General features: G+C 40.4%; 2 protein-coding genes across 2 annotated transcripts; one reads left to right on the top strand and one right to left on the bottom strand.

Annotated features, from left to right (window-relative positions):
• The first annotated feature begins 14,025 nt into the window (after window positions 1-14,025).
• LOC108973199 lies at window positions 14,026-15,852 on the top strand. Its single transcript, XM_018940267.1, has one exon. The coding sequence runs from the start codon at window positions 14,026-14,028 to the stop codon at window positions 15,850-15,852; it is 1,827 nt and encodes a 608-aa protein (XP_018795812.1).
• A 214-nt stretch (window positions 15,853-16,066) lies between these two features.
• Window positions 16,067-17,749, bottom strand: LOC108973201. The gene has a single exon (XM_018940268.1). It carries the CDS (start codon window positions 17,747-17,749, stop codon window positions 16,067-16,069), a length of 1,683 nt encoding a protein of 560 aa, XP_018795813.1.
• Window positions 17,750-17,767: the final 18 nt, after the last annotated feature.

Consider the following 17,767-nt stretch of genomic DNA (forward strand, 5'->3'; position numbering starts at 1 on the left):
ACACTAAACACCAAAAGTGTGTATTTAAAAGCGGGTATTTATATGTTGATGGACAAAGAGATATGCAAATGTCCAACACTCAACAATTTCGAGTTCGTATTTGATTACGAGCAGCATATTTTGTGTTGGGTAATTTGGTTTTAGTGGGTGACAGAGCACACCGCTGAAAGCCAAAAGTACGAAGACCCATATGCAAATGTGCTGAGGAAGCTTGCGAAATCCAAAATTTGCGAAATAGTTTCGGTATCCGATTGCCTGGTGTTGCCTTCGGCTTTTAATGTGAGAGAGTTGTTAAAAAAAAAAAAAATCCGACCACTGACACTTTACATGGCCATTTGTAAGATTTTTATTGCGGTGTTAAAAATATTTATTGAGTCCATTTTGTTACGCTTTTGCTGATTAATTTTTTAAGCAACGTGTTGTCTTTATTGATTTAGTTTTTGTGTTTTATACTCTCGCAACATGTTGCACAGAGAACAATGGTTGTATTCTCCTAACAACACTTGTAGCACAGGCGATGGATCTGTAGCTTACACGATACAGGGATTGTCCGTTAAGTAATAGGACTGAGTCGATTTAAATAAATTGATTGAACCAAGTATTGAAGGCGTCCCGGAGGGCATTCTCCTTAAGAGCCTTGAGAGCCGAGGCGCATGCTCGTTTGATCCCTTCTGTCGTCTCAAAATTATTGCCATTCCTCGTGAAACTTGGCGTTGGCGGTTCGTCCAAGAGGAACAAACTCATGGTGGACGATGCCTTTGATGTCAAAAAAGACAAATCGTTTTCATTTTGGCTTCGCTCATTTTTCCCTTTTTTTTTGGAAGAGGAGACGCCGACGATGTGCGGAAGACTGCTCTTTGTCTCGGGATCTTACTCAAGGATCCATGACTCGTCACCTGTGATTACATCTGGCTAAGCCAGCTTGATCATAACAAACATCTTTGTTGCATATTTACCGAGTTTAACACAAAATTTAAAAATTTAATCGCGTACCTCTGCTCTAACGAACGCTGCATTTTCAAATTATCTTTGAGGTTAGATTAGGTGGGAGATTTGCATAGTTGAAATGGTTGTGAGATGACAAGCTTCTTTTCGTCTTTTCTTCTGACCCTCCATTTTTGCTTTACCCACATATGAGAGAAGAAAGAGGGCTGCTAAATATACCAGGAAATAATAAATCTTCAGCTCAACTGTTGATGTGCACCCAAAAGCTTCCGGTTACAAATATTACAATGATTTTGTGTCTGCCTCAAAGGAGGGCATACATGGCCCTGTAATTAGAGGGCACATTGAATAATAATACTTGGCTCGTTGATTGAGATTTGGCTGCTCCTGCATGAGTGAGCGTGTGTGTGCGATTAAAAACGATATTTGTCTCAAGTGTTGTTATTGTCGTTTTTGTTACTACTGTTGCAACTCGCACTCGAAAGTTAATTAGAAGTTACGCAATTCGGTTGACCGCAACACGATCCGTAACCGAATACTTTCAAATTCGTTTTCAAATTCAGCTGAGCAAGTTATGTGTGCGTATGTGTTGCTGCAACAACGAGATACGAATGCGAACACAATGCACAGGCGAGACTTACCAACTCACTTAGCACATGCATGGACCACATGAGGGTATGCTTATAGATACATGTTTAATATTTACGTTGGCGACCCCGGCAAGTGGTCATGTGAGCAGTTGAGGATGACCAGCATGATTACTATTAAGGGAACACTTCGAACGGTTGATGAGGCTCTGGATGCAGTCCTAACTGCATCGATACGTTTAAGAGATAAGATCCCAAATCTGTCTTCCATATTGTTAGAACCAACCTAATACTCATATAAAATATTTGTAGGTTAATTTCCCATACAACTTTTGTCCACCAGTCGTGCAGCATTGGCGATTAGAATGGCTAAGTGAGTAGCTCAAGATGAGACGCATGTAGCATGTAACGGAATTCACCGCAACAGCAATAACCTGATCAAATCTCAAGCAATTTGTAGCGAAGTTGGCTAACACGTGCTTTCAACTCGCCACTGCTGGCTTCAAAGAACCACTTTAGCCATTCACCTGCCAAAGCCATTAACGACAACAACAAGCTCAGCGCTTGCAAACCAAATCGCGTTCTACACACAATAATCACAAGATCTGCAGCATCATCCGCGACTCGTTAGAGTGGGCGCCGGTTGTGTAAGCGACGATGCTTGAGCGGGTCACACGCTAATTCTGGCCGCGTTGTGGTCGCTGCTACTTCAGTTCATCCGCTAATCGCTGGCTTGCGTCGGATTGAATCGAGGGGCGCGCGAAAGGAACGCTTTGCCTTTTGGACAGACGATGGCATGGCCTTGAGCAGCGACTCACTCTCTACTGTTGCAGCCGTCAAGAGAACTGCTTTAAGTTTACGCTTCTGCTTCGCATTTTAGTCAGCGGATTGCGCCAAAGCTTATGGACTTATGGCTGCGTGCTTTAAGACATTGTTCCGCTGATAGTCGTGATCGCTGACAATGCAACACCATTGACGAGTCAACAGTTGCGTGGTATCGTTATGCTCTTGTTTTACGTGGACCAGCGCAAACTATTAGCGGTGTCCACGCCAATAAAGAAGAAGAAAAAGCGTAAGTAACAAGCGACTTTGATTGACAAGCGAACACTTTTGATATTGTGAAGCTCCGCCGGTCATGAACTCAAATTGAATATGTAGCAATTGTCATTCATGGTTCCTGAGACCGGCTTTAGCTTGTAGAGCGGAGTTAGAGTACCTTGCGAAGCCAATAATGCGGATCGACAAGGCGATATTGCTGCACTTAGTAATTGCTTAGTTGCTTGTCTTAACACAATGAAGGTTTTAATTTTTGAAAAATACGACAAAATCTTTACTCAATTTAAGTAATTTACAGCAAACTACTGGAGTGCGAAGTGCAACGAGGCGAAGCTGTCACCGCCAGCACTTTCAGACCGAAAACGCTTCCCTATATTGTGGCTTGTTACAACGCCATACACTCATACATATGAACACATGTGGAGAGTGGAGGCGTGAGTGTAGTTGCAGCGAATTTTGCTGTAGATGAGAATGCCTAATTTGTCAATTTATTTCCTTCCTCATTGTTTGCAGAGAGAAAGGCACAAATCAAAAGTAGCAGAAAGCACAAACAGATATAACAACAACAATCACTGTTTCGCTTAACGGCGGCGGCACGCACGAGTACTTGAGCAAGATTTCACGCCCGCTTAGCTGCACACATGCATAGCTTCATCCAACACGGAAAGAAAAACAACAAAACCAAATGAATTAGACAGCAAGAATGCACGAGGCGATGGGGCCACCAATGCCAACTGTACGCCATGGCATACACCTGCGCTGTCATGGCTAGGAAGGTGTGTTTGCAGATCCATTGGGAAATAAGTCTAATTTCACCTCTCTTACTTAACGAGCCTCGTTCGCGAATCTGCCGCCACCGCCTCCGCCAAGCAAACAAAACCTACATGTGTATGTTATGCCGCGTGTCAACGAAGACACATGAGTGCAGACCGACAATAACAACACTTCATCGGGTAATGAATGAAAATAAACAAATATCATGGCGACAATTGCGCCACTTGGATGACTCGGTGTCAGTAGTTGCAGGGCTTGCGGTGGCGAGGGCCAGTGGTCGTAAGTAGTGATGGGACAACTGTAAATACCCGAAGGGTAAATTGGGTACTTAAATGTAAATACCAAGGTATTTACCCAAAATGTGGGTATAAATCAGAACAAAGAAAAATTTAAATAAATTAATGGAATTAAATTTCTTAGTTGGCAAAATGCGCCATTACATTTATGTTTGGCGCCTGTGACATTGTGTGAATGAACTCCAATGCATCTACCTCTTCAGACGGATCAAGATCACTTCCTTGTGCCTTAGGATCCAGCAAATTCGCAGCTAAATGTATCGGTTTTACCGTTTTTTTTAAATCGTGTGTTGAATATGGTTGATAGCTCAGTTTTTTCGGCATCATTCAGTATCATAGTTGAAGCAAACTCTAATTCAAGCTTGCTTTTAATTTCATTAAACGCGAAATATACCATGTGTATATTAAATACATTTGATTCTAGCTTACAAATCCATTTTGTAATGCAACCAAATATGTTTGAGCTTAGATTTAATTGCTTCCAAAATATTTCGCTAAGTACTGCGATTTTATATCGGCTTTTAGATTAATTTCTTCCAATTAACACAGAAAATTTTTGTTCACCGTATTCCTTCATGATTTTAGTAATTTCCTGTGATAAGTACTGAGCTGTATCCCGATTGGCCTGTGTTGACAGACTTTTCACAAATACAGTTTCCGGCTTTGATATGAGAAAGTTTACAAAACCTCCATTACGAATGCTTCTCCATATCCATCACATTGAATATGTAAAAAATTTGCTGCTTTTAGTTGCAGAGTGATGTCCATACTCATCTCGTTATAAATTTTATCCAGATATATGCTGGAAATCGCTTTTCTAGTTGGAGTCTTGAAATGTGCATTAAGGTCTTTAAAAAAGTCCTTCCACAATGGGAGCTCCACCATTGCCAAAGAAGCGCCGGTTACAAATATAGCCTTAGCTAAGTTGTATTGTGCTAAATTCGAAGGAAGATGCTTTTGTAAATCAGTTGAAGGCGGAGAATCACTGTCTGTCTGTATCTTGGTTTTTGCCCCTTTGGATGCAAGCATGTCTTGAACTCGTTGTTTTATTAATAATGGACACTTGATGCACGTTATTAAATGTTTTGCCATTTTATTTACATTTGCAAATTTGTACCGTTATTCGCAATGTGAGCATGAAACTTCATTGCTACTATCGCTTCTGTGAAAATGTTTCCAAATAGTTTAATTTTTCGGTATTCCCATCATTTGAAATATAATAATTAACACGCGCACTTTATTTCACTTACTAATCGCTGGGGACAAATATTTAAGATGAAAAAAGTTCTTTTTATGCACTTGACTCAGGTTGTTGTTGCCGTCGTTCCCACTCATTGAATTCACAAAATTTGTTATTCAAACCCGGTTATGAAAATGGGTATAAATGGGTAAATACGCGGGTTTAAACCCATCTCTAGCCGTAAGCCAACACAGATACTGGGTCACAAATATGATAACAACAACAAAGCCATTGCACAAGTGCTTACAGTTGTGTATGTGTGTGTGTTGACTTGCGGAAAGGCAAAACCCCTACAACAACAACAGTAACACATAACAGTCAACCTTAGAAGCATTAATCAAAGCGCTACAATTGCGTTCCAGCATAACTACTTATATTCAGACACACATACACACTTGCACACACAGCCGCGGAAGGGGCCAGCCCCAATGCCGCGTCTTGATGGACCATAGCAGCAATAGCAACAGCAGCGGCGCAGCTGGCGCCTGTTTGAGCGCCATGTGTATTGTTGTTGTAATGCCGTAATGCTTTAATGGTGCTGCTAATTAGACACATTAATCGCGGCTAAGAGTTTTGCAACAGAGGAAGGAGTCTGCTCGGACAATCGCCAGCAGGGAGTCCCATTGGCTCACACCGTATACATACATATGTAGATAACAGCAATCACTTTTACAACAATAACAACACGAAAAACACTCTTTTCAATACGCGAAGCGGTACCAAATGAAAACAAAAGCTCACAAATATTTTCACACACAAATTTTCATGCATAATAACTGCTCGCATATCCGAATGTGCAAATGTGTGTATATGTGGCTCTGGTTCATAAATGTGTGAGTATGCAAATCTCATCGCCGATTTAATTGCCATTCGTGGCCACAAACATATAACTGTATACTATGGGTATATTACTGTTCCGCTTGATATTTGATTTTTTTAAAGAATTTTGTTTATTTTGTTTTGTGTCGTTACTCGGCTATAATCGCCAATAAAGAAGAAGAAGAATTGTATGCCATTTTTAATTGAAAGTTGTGCACACGTACTTGTATAAAATCTTTTCTCAATCTCCAACTGATTATTTTAACACATTTCCGAAGTTTGATATTTACTGGATCGAAGTCCTTGTGATCAGTCGAAGCCATTGTTCCTTGCAGAGACTTTCTTAAAACACCCGAGATTCTAAGCATTGTTTACTTCTCAATAGAATTATTTATTTAATGTAATTATCAGAGCTGGCGGTGGGGCTAATTAACCTCTGATTATTCCGCAATTTTCAAATAATAAAAAGTATGATAATTTTTGAATTTTTCTCTTCTTCGCTCTCAACAGAAACTAATAGGTGCTTAATGGGTTTTGAGTGCTAAGAAGGGCTTATTTGGTTCGTCCCGCGTTTTTTGAAGACTCGTTTACTTCTCTGACGGGTGTTCTCGTCTCGTGTTTCCATAAACATGTGCCTTTATGGGTTTGTCTTCTCACGACCTCATTGGGAAGATAACGAATGCGGTCCTAGAAATTTTTTCAAATTCATTAATTATTAGAAGTCAAAAGTACAGGGTTTGTCGGGTTTGTAATGGGACTGATTTTCTTCCGCTGCGACAATGCTTCAAGCGTGCGTGCACCGACTGGATTCGGTGGTACGACCAGCTGGTCAGTTGTCTCCGAGCACCAGGAGAGCCAGGAAAAAAATTTTCGCGCGACGTGCTTATGTGAGTGGAGTAAGTCGAAAATGCAGCGTTCGCTAGAGCAGAGGTACACGGTAAAATTCTTAGCGAAGTCCTTCTGTGGAAGTCCTTATGAGACTCAAACGAAGGGTCAATAGGGTCCGACAAGACATCGCAGTCGATTGGATGTTGCACCACGGCAACGCCCCGGCTCACACCGCCTTTCTTGTGAACAGCTACCTAACCGAGGCCGGCATTCCAAAGCTTCCGTAGACGTGTTACATTGTAGATTTACGAAAAAGGCTTCACGAAATAGTTCACGAATTAAATAAGCAAAAGATTGCTTCACTTTACCCAATCTCCCCAGTTTAGACCACGTCACTTTGCTGCAAGGGAAACGGAGCAATTTGCTTTTACTAAATTTATAACGTTATGGTACAGTTATTGTCCATAAGGCTCAAGTGCGAGGTTGTGCTTTCAATTTTAAGCAACAACAACAACGAAGAAGTGCAAATGATATGCACTCATTTAAAAAAAGTAATCGAAGAAAAACAATCACGTCGCTTAATCGCGTTAGTTGAAGAAAAACAATTACACAACAACAAGAACACAAAATTGTCGTAATTATGACTCCTCTGCCGCCGACTCTCGCGACAGCGAAACTCAGCGACCACTTAGCCATTGCCATACAGTTTTTGTTATTGTTTAGATTGTAGTGCCGACGCGGTTGGTGATGACTGGACGATAAATAGTACGTGAGTGACTTTCAGTTTCATAAAAATGAATAACAACAACAACAACCTTTACGAAAATATTAAATAACAACAAAACAAAAGGTTGCAGCTAAAGCCCCAGCATCTGGCAGTGCTTTCGGATGGGAAGGCTGAATTCGCTGTCCGAAAAGTAATAACAATAGCAACAACAGTAATCGTGTTGAAATTAGATCTAGATACGGCACTCTGTCTGATGTATTTACAAAAGTAACAGTAACAATTAAGATGGCATGCTGACATCGCCAAGAATCACTTTGCACTTGTACAACAATTAGGCAAGATTCTCGCAGTAGACGCTCTTATTCACTATTAACAGGTAAGGGGGCCACGTTCGGCTGCAGTGCAACATGTACTCGTGATACTTGGACGCTTTGGGTCGCGAAGACGCGGTTGCAATCATTCTCTGTGGTTCAGTTGTTGTTTTTGTTACATGTTAAATCCTCTTTCAATGACATTACTCAGCGGGAAAAGGAGTGCAGAACTAAAGCTGATTAATAAGTGCTTGGCGCAATTTAAAGAGCGTAAATAATGAGACAACTCGAATGCGAAGGTCTCAATTAAGGGCGAGCTGGACAATGGCGATTTATGGTGTTGCCCGACAGTGACGGCGGAGCACAATGAGTTCAAGTTGGCGGCGCTCCACACCATGCCTAGAAGTAGCAAGCTCAAGCTTGGCTTAAACTCAGTTTCCTCAGCAATTCGCTCAGACTTTAGAAATCATTTTAAGTATTATCGCATGTTGTTGTTATAATTGTGAACGCTTATTTAGGTGAATTAACGCTGCGGGTTGCGAATGGTGGGTGCTGAACGTCGTCAAGTCCGAAAGATCGCAGCTCCACAATTTTATAACCGAAAAACAAAAACAAACAACAATTGGCAAATGGCAACTTGAAGCAAAGGAAGACAAAGGCGAAGATTGAGCTGAAAATAATTAAATTATAATTAAGAGCGGCGTTTAATTGGCGTAGCGTGCAGTTTACAAACACACTCATTTAACATGCTAATATTGAAAAATGTGAAAAGCTTTGCCATTGAAATTAATGGGCGATCGCGTCGTACGAACGCTACAACAACAACCTAAACAATCCAAACAAGCGATTAGGAACATGGCATTTTCGGGTTTTCGGATACTTGAACTGTTGAATTTTGTAATTGCTGGCGTCAGCATATTTCAGCTTGGTTTTTACAAGCGTTGAAAATATTTGTTAAGGCAATTAAAAATTGGAAACAGACACTACGCACACAAACGTACACACGTCTGAGTAAATATGTTTGAAAGCAAGAGATAATAATGATGGGCTAATTAACATTCGAAAAACTGGCAACACGCAGACTGGACACACACACACTCGGTCGTGGAGCATTCCTAAAAGCTTGCTTATTTCAAATCGCAAGTTGGTCCAAAATTGGTGCATAAATGTGGAAAATATAGAAATCGGTTTGTGGACTGGTGAGTATGAGGATAGCCCCAACTGGGAAGTGTTGTTTATTCCTCGGAATGATGGCAATTTGAGCGCTCTGATCCTCGCACAAAAGGGGTTTCCTTTCTACTTTTCGTCCGCTGCATAAAGAAGTTATTCGACGCTGTTCCATGTGGTTCAGCGCAAACTCATTTATAAGGTTTATTTCTCAGTTCACACACTTGGGAAATATTTCCAAGCCGAAAAAGCACCTACAAAGTGAACTTGGACATCTAAAAGCGGCAATCAACCGGATTCGGTAGAGGGGTGATAAAATAGGTAACAAAGTGCATTTGAAGAAAATTTTTTGGAGGCAGATCAATTTCAAGTCTAAGTGGAACTGCCAATCCAGTTCGTCTACTGAACTCTCGATCGCCATGTGTACAACTATGCTCTCACCTCTCAAACCGACCAGGCAATAGGGAACGAATTCAATGTCAGTCAAAGAGTTTCCTGTTCGATTTCGAGTTCGAGATGCACAAACGAGTTTGGCATCGCATTATATCAACCAAGTCAAGCTTACGTAATTCACGTTCCAAATTCGTTCAATCGAAAATCGGTAAATTATTTCAGCATGTCAAAAGAAGAAGTAAACTGTACGAAACCAACGTAAACGAATGCGAGCACATTCAGTGATTTCCGATTTCCATCAATTGCAACAACATATTGTACTTGCAACAACCACATGCGCACGCATTCGCGCTAGAGAAAAAACGGTTCCCAAGGCGCTCTACATTGTGCAAGCAACTTTAATTGAGACTTTGGCATTTACTTTGTTTTGAATTTCATTATTTTTCACTTTTATTTGAGGAAGCAATAACCTCTTTGAGTGAAGCTCCATTGCTGCTGAAGTGCTGCGACGACAGTGGCTATTGAACGTGTCAGTTGAGGAGTGAATTTGTAATTTATTCGAAAATGTCTAACGAAATGAGGCATGCCACTAAGAGCATATTGCACCAGCAACAACAACAATAACGAAAACGCTTATGATCATAATTTCGAAATAATTAAAAGGAGTTGAACATTAGAGCAAAATCGAGAGCTGTTAATATGTGAGTGAGATGATATCTTCCGAAGAATTAATCCGTTCCTACAAAGACCTGTTACCGGGATGACCAAATGCTTAATTCGAAGTGTAGTTCGTTTGTTGGATGCGCAGATTCTACCAAGTTTGTCATGGGGAAACTCTGCAGGAGTGCTTCTTCACTCCGACGTCAGTTGTTTCGGCTAAAAGCATTTCGAGCGGCTTCGTTTGTTCGCGAGCTTCGCAAACCCTCCTCCTTCCTACACATTGCAATTACGCATTGTTAACCTCTTTAATTCCCATAATCGCTGAGCAAAAGAGGGCTTTTGACTGCTCATCATCATTAGATGCGAAATGCGATCACTGTTGATGATTACAGCGGCCGACGATGGCATTGCATCATACAAATGGGGTCTGCGTTCAGCCGTCTCCGATTGCTGCACCCATGTGGTCGATATCGATCGTTTTATTACTTGTTGCCGTCTTGGCTTGGCCATTAGTGATTCGACAAGTCAAACCTTGAACAAATCGTTTTCTTTTATAACGCGCCTTCATTAAAAGTGTCCGATGGGATGTTGCACGAACCGCACAGATCTATTTATTCATCAAGTTTATGATTAGGAATTTCTCTTTTTTGCGTTCATTAAGATCGCTCATTAGTTTTTTTATTTACAATTAATCATTGAAAAGCATTTCGGTTTTCGGCAATATATTGTTATTATGCGGCTACAAGGGTCGTATCTTTTGTGAAAAGCCTAAAATAGTGAATTCAGTTATATTTAATGGAGCAAAATACCACGTGCTATAGTATAATAACCCGATTAATTTCTCTGCTAGCCCCTAAACGAAGCAAGGAACCCGATTCGATTATTCCTATCGCAGTTGAAATTTAAGTCAACAAGAGGCAAGAGTCGTTTGAAACCAGTTCTTTGCTAGAGAACCTCGCAGGGTTTGCCTGAAAAGGTTCTTCGTAAAAACGTTAAAAAAATCAAGGCATTCTAAAATTTAATTAAGGGAATAAATAAATGAAACAACAGAAAACGAAATTACGATTCCATACAAACTGAAATAAAATGACTAATGAACTCATTACTAGTGACTAACTGCCAGGGATAATGATATACCCAACTTATTCCAGTGTGAGAGCGCCTCGAAACAAGCGTTTTTTATAAGATTTTCCATTATGGCCAGATCGCACCAAATAAGAATTTTTGGACATTTCAAATTAAAATACCCAACTTTTATTACGATTGCAAATTTTTATATATTGGACTTTTAATATACGGCTAAACTACTTAATTCCTTTTTTTATGATTTTATGGTATATTAAAACAACTGACTTTCGATATTTCAATACTTAATAATGTGAATTAAGTCTGTTCTTCTTCTTCTTCTTAATTGGCGTAGATACCGCTTACGCACAACCCTATTCAGGGAAAGAGTCTGTTAGTTCTCAATTATAAAATGTTTTTAATCATTTGTAATAGAAATATAATTCTATTATGCATCACATTACAAAACGTTTCATGATATATATTTAAATTTTGCATTTCTTTGATTTTCATTGTATTAAATTTTTATTAGCGATCTTGAACGGCGGCAATAAATTCCTCCGTTCACATATATTTTTGSTATAATTTCAATCTGGCCGTTCCAGTCGTTCCAATTGCAAAACGTCAAAACCTACTCAATCCAGTCAACTGTCAAAGTTCGGTAGGTTTTGACGTTTAGCAATTGCTCTCTCACTKSMWGTGAGAGAGGAGTTGGGGATCTCATTGTCTCTGCTAACTGCCGTCAAGTCGCATACATACCATATGTCAATCGACAATCAGATGTCAGCTATTAATTGGCAACTCCATTTTACGATTAATTTAAATAAACGACACACTCGCAAACTTCTCGGGCTACGATGAAAAACGATTCCACACCAAGTCAAGTATACAAGCGTTCTTTCCAAGTGTGAGAGAAAACAACTGTTTACTTAAACTATTTGGTAGTTGTTGTTGTTGATTGCGTTACACCACTCCTTCCGGAGTAGTCGCTTAATCGTCAGTGTCAATTATAACCATAATGTATTATACTCGTATGTAAAAGGTCAGGCATCTCGAGGTCAGTACATACCAGATTTGGTTGAATTTGATCGAGTTTCACAAAATGTCTTATTTTGACCTCAAGTAAATATATATGCATATACCAGGGGTTTTTGGCAATCTCGTAATTATTTCATTGTCCGATATGACGAGGCTACAGCCTTGACAGCTGCTTGGCTGTCTACGTAGATGTTGACTCTGGAATTGCTTGTAGGTGCATGAGAGGCCGCCTCCGCTGCTTTCGCAATAGCACAGAGCTTAGCCTGAAATATACTGCAGTGGTCCGGTAACTTAAAAGGTTGCCTTATGTCTAACTCTGGACAGTATATTCCCGCACCAACTTCATTTTCGAGCCATCAGTATTGATTTTTAGATTGTTGCGAGTAGCTAACATACCTTTACGCCAGCCATCTTTTTCTATGTCTACTTTGAACCATGGGTGGCAGGTTTAGTGCCAGTTCAAGAGTCGCTGTTGGTGTTGTTCTCAGAGCCCCGTTATGCATATATATTTATTCTAAATGCCGTGACCCCGTTTTTCTTAGGGATTTGATTCATTGTTGAAGAAACACGTAATAAAGTCGGTGTATGTATGTGTGTAGGTTAATTGGTTATTAAACTCGGTTCGTTCATTTTCAATGCTATTGGTAGGAAAAAGTGAAAGTACACCTACAGCTACATTACTGTTATTGTTGTTGTTATTTTGACTAATTTTGCACGCTAATTCTTTAGTAGTAGAAAGCGTACTAATCGATTACAGTTATAGTTTCTTTAAAGAGTTAACTTTGCTTGTTGTTATTCACCTCTGAACTTAACTCCTTTGGCAAATAAAAGACCAATTTGTTAGCCAGCAATTTATTAGCCATGAACATATGATGATTGGCAACGCATACACACGCATTTACACAAGCACATACGTGTATGTTCGCTTACTTTATTGCCACAGCTCAATTATTTTGGACAGCGTTGTTGTAATAAAACTGTATTGCCCACAGTGTTTCAAAGTATTGCTGTGACGACCTGTCTAGCTGAAATGGTCCTTTCTACTCTCTGTTTGCTGGCCGACGTATTTAGGGCTGCCTCATTAAACTCGGCTCGAACTACGAAGAAGCTCAATTTCAATTTTGGGTATCTAGACTTCCGGTACATTACGCAGTAATATCAGATGTATGCGCTTGCCTCCATTGCTAAGAATAGTTGTCCTACAAAGTACCACTCCATAACGAGAAGAAACCCGATGGTTAGTCTCTTGTGAATCGTATTACTCCATAAATACCATACGCTGAATTCTTCACATGCATTATTGAACCCATATTTCTTGCCGTCCATGTGGCCAACCTCTCATTAGTTATTGCGTAACATAAACATTGCTATTTAGGTCTCGAGTTACTTAAGATTATTCAAAAGGCGAGCTATCCCAGCGGGTTTCTAATCGAAATGTTAAATTGAAAAATCGATGCTTTGCTCTTTTATTGGATGAGGAAGATTAATTCGCAATACTTTTTCTAAGAGATTTCTTTTTTTTACCATTGCCCAATAGCCCTCACTGTTGGCGATTTTGTTGAAGCGACGATGCATTCAGCATTTAGACTCATTCAGTTCGAAACGAATGCGCGATTATACTATTTACATATAGGTATGGTATATATAAAACAGTGATTCACATAAAAAATAGTCATAATATTTTGCCACCGAGCAATGTGCGGGGCCAACACCAACTACTCGTATCAGATCCATCTTGTCAGACATGAAATCGACGTCAAATGAAATAATAAATGTTGATAATACTCGCCGTCATGGCAATATTATACATGCATACTTCAGAGGAGTAGAGGAGAGTCATTGAATTTGTGTGCACCCTGTATAAGAGCAAACTAGACTTGCCATTATACTGCAATTTAATTTTATTGATGTCATTTTCAATGGCCGTTCTGGTCAACACTCGTTGAATAAAATTTTACTATATTTTTCTTCTGAATTTTAGAAGATCTCCGCCTACCTACTCTATATGCACATGAATATAAAAAGGATATCACGTAGGGAAATGTTTTAGTTGCTCCATTCTGGAAATTCAGTCAAAATGTACTCTGTGTTATTTGTTGTTCTGCAAGTGTGCGTTCATATGCATTTTGGTTGCTCCACCGCCAAACCCGAAATTTTAAAACCAGTCATCGACGGTCAAGTGGAGCCAACAAACTCCTCGCATCTATTGCTCGAAGCCATACAAAGGGAAGGCGACTTCAGCACGTTGTTGTTGTGGCGTCGTAAGCCAATAGACTGCTTTGCTGACTTCTCTGACTGGCGTTCGGCGAACTTCACGGCCAAACTTATCTTTGACGCGAATTATACGATCTACTTGAATGCATACTACAACCGCGCGCTGCTCAGCGTCGTGTGTCTTGACGATTTTGTGGACTTGAATCTGCTGGAGAGTATGTCGGAAAGCTTGCAACATATGCGGGAGGTTAGAATATTATTCTTGCTGAAAAATTTCACTACAGCGCAGTCGGACGAGCTGGAAGAACTTTTCGCTTACTGTGACCAGCAGCAAATGTTGAATGTAGTTGCAGTGTTTAGAGATTTTCAGGCAACTGGCCGTTTGAACTCTTTCACTCGTTTTCCGAATTTCACTTTGGAGAGTTATCCATCGTCTGGGATATTCTATCGGAGTCGTTTTAATGACTTGCAGGGTTATGAGTTGCGTAGCATGCCGTCACAATCCGAACCGGGATCCATCGTGTATACAGATGGGCTTGGTGAAAAGCGCAGTTCTGGTTATGTTTACCATCTAATTTCCACCTTCGCCGCCAAGTTGAATGCCACACTTACTTATAGGGCACCACTGAATGTAGGTGCGAGCATCGAAATCTCCATTCTGGCAGACTTAACCAGCAATTATGAATTGGATTTGCCGATTGGCTTACAAATGCCTGTCGAGAACGATTCGCTTTACGCGTTCTCAAACATTGTGGAGATCAGCAGCTGGATGCTAATGCTGCCACGGTCGGGCTATATTGAGCGTTACCAAGTCTACAAGTATATCTTTCAGAGCAATACGTTGAAAATAGATGTTACGATTTTCATTATTTTCTCATTGCTGTACACGTACATAATCAACGGCCACGAAAGCCATGTGGGAAGTGTAAAAGAATTCGCGTATAATGACGTGATCTTTAATGATAAAATTTTTCGTGGCGTTGTCGGACTACCGTTTCAGTTGCGCCGTAAGCGAAATTACAAATTTTATTTGTTATATTTTCTGATTTTCCTGCAGGGTCTGATATGGAGCACTGCCTATAGCGCACAATTACATGCATTTAGCAGTCAACCACCTTCGGGAGAACAAATAAAAAGCTACGCCGATTTAAAAGCTCGTGGCATAAAAATCGTGCTACCGCTAGAAGAGTATGAGGTACTTGAGAAATTCATGCCCGAGTCCTTTATGTTGAGCTATAGAGATCTTCTGCTCGTTTTTCCCGAGTTGCGGGATTTCTACACACTTCGGAAGAGTCTCAACCCAGGCTTCGCGTATTCCACACATTCGGAAATGTGGGCGATGGTCGAGCGTCAGCAACGCTACTTCTCTCAACGCCTATTTCGCGTGTCCGAAGAGGCGCAGTTCCATCGCCAAATTTTACTGGCAGTACCCTTGGCCGAAAATAGTGTCTATCGCGCCACATTCAACGCGTACTTATTGGAAATGCAGGCGTACGGTTTCTGGCATCACTGGACTACAATGAGTTTGTTTGAAATGATCAAGGCGGGAAAGTTGAGTTTGGAGGATTTGACTATAGCGCGCCACTATGAACCACTACATTTTCAGGATCTCCATTATATTTGGTTGATGTATATTTTTGGTATTGCCATTGGAAGTCTTTGCTTCATAACAGAAATTTTAAAGGAAAAGTTTAAGCAAAATAAGTGCCCCAGGGATGGTCAGGGCTTTTAACATTGTGTTGGAAGGAGCTTAAGCGTATATTAGAATAGACGGGCAAAAACGGTGCACGTTCAATTATTCACATAAATTTGTACCGCTTTGGGTCCTTCACTTAGTCCATACTTGTAAATAAAAAAAATATTATAAAGAGTTCGATTCGAGCTTAGGCGATGGCCTAAGATTGAAGCGTACTAAATAATGAGATATTGTGAGTTTATTTCCGCATTTATTTTCTCATTGGTGGTTTGTTCTTTAATTTGAATAAATAAAGCTCGGCAATGAAAACCGCACCGCCTACACTTAAACCACATAACAGTAAATAAAATGGCAATTGAATATCTTGGATGCTGATATTGTGGAATTTTTCCGTTGTTTTAGATTCTACCTTCAACAATTGGCCACTTGTTACCATATCTAGGTAAGTGACTGTACGCCAATGCTGCAAAAGCCCAGTTTCCACGACGCGTAAGGTCATCATATTCAACAGCTCCATGATGTATGAGTTCTCGGCCAAAGGTATGCCCAACAACAATAAGCCAAAAAATTTTAGCGTCGGAGCTAAGCAATACAGTTTTCTCTCAAATGTTTCTTGTTGTGCCTCGAAGATTGACCAAAGTGATTCTGGCATTGAGTAGGCATACGCGGTGTCATAATCTCTCCGATGGCGTTGAAATATTTTAGTATCCTCTAATAGTAATATATCCTTGAATGTCCGATTGAAATCAGAGCCAAGTGAGTCCTTCACTGTTGATATTTCCCTGCGATCAAACATTACTTTCAAATTCTGGTTTCGCATATCGTCGAAAGTCAATATTTCCTGCTGTAGAGGTGGACTGGTGAAAAGAGTTTGAAAGTACGCCGAGTACATGTTGTTGATGAACAAGCCCAGTAGAAATAGAAACACGTAAAGTGTTTTCAGTGATAGCACCGGATGTGGAGATTTTATGATAAACGAGAGACCGATAATTCCCCGAAAAATATTATCGTTGACCAAAATGTCAGTCCAAATGATACCATCGCTACTTTTGTAGAATTGATGCTTAATGATAGAGTCCAGTAATGAGAAAAGAATATGGAGTATTATCAAAAAGCCGATAACTTGGGCTGAAATGACGATCGTGTATATTTCGGAGTAATATAGTGGCCGAGGACAAGGCAGTACAATAAACCAGCCACTCAGTTCCAGCGGATAAGTCAAAAATGAGTAAAAGCCATTTCCACCATAGGATAGGGGAACCAATGTGATTGCTACGTCCAGCGAACCATTTGTGACAAAATTTAACAGAACCGTTAAATGTAGTATTTCTCCTGGAATTACTGGATACCGGTACTGCAAGGTAATATTGTATTTTTCTGCAAAGGTGAGCAGCAGGAGCCCAACATAGCCGCTCAGGTGCTGTTGACCGGCTGAATCCACATAAATTAGGCAGCGGGGTGCAATTTGCCCCGGTAAGGTAAGGAAAGGTTTTCCCTGCAGATCTCTTTGGTGAGGTAGAAAGTAGAAATTGGAGCTATTCAAAAGCTCGCGTCTCCAATGTCCGTTGGGAAATGGATAATAACGATAGAAGTACGACTGCAAATCGTTGAAACCAATAACATTTGTGATATACTGTTCTTCCCAATAAACAGTCAAGGCGTCCAGCAAACTCGCTGTAGGTTTTGCTGTTCCAAACAGTAGAATAATACGCGTCTGACGGCTACGGTGCAATTTGGCTGCCAAAACTTTGAGTAATTGAAGATCTAGAGGGTTTGCGGGCAAGCACACAATGACGATGAGGTTGCTATTGAAGCGGTCCTTTAACTTGTCCTCCGAAGCGCTAACTGTGGCAATGATTAGAGGTACTTGCGTTTCCTCTTCTATTTCGCTTACAGAAAAGCAAGGCTTTGATGCTTCTCCCAATACAAGCATTGTATCAAAAGCGTTCTC

The sequence above is a fragment of the Bactrocera latifrons genome, unplaced genomic scaffold, assembly GCF_001853355.1.
Source record: "Bactrocera latifrons isolate USDA-ARS-PBARC rearing strain unplaced genomic scaffold, ASM185335v1 scaffold_47, whole genome shotgun sequence".
NCBI classification, from domain to species: Eukaryota; Metazoa; Arthropoda; class Insecta; order Diptera; family Tephritidae; genus Bactrocera; species Bactrocera latifrons.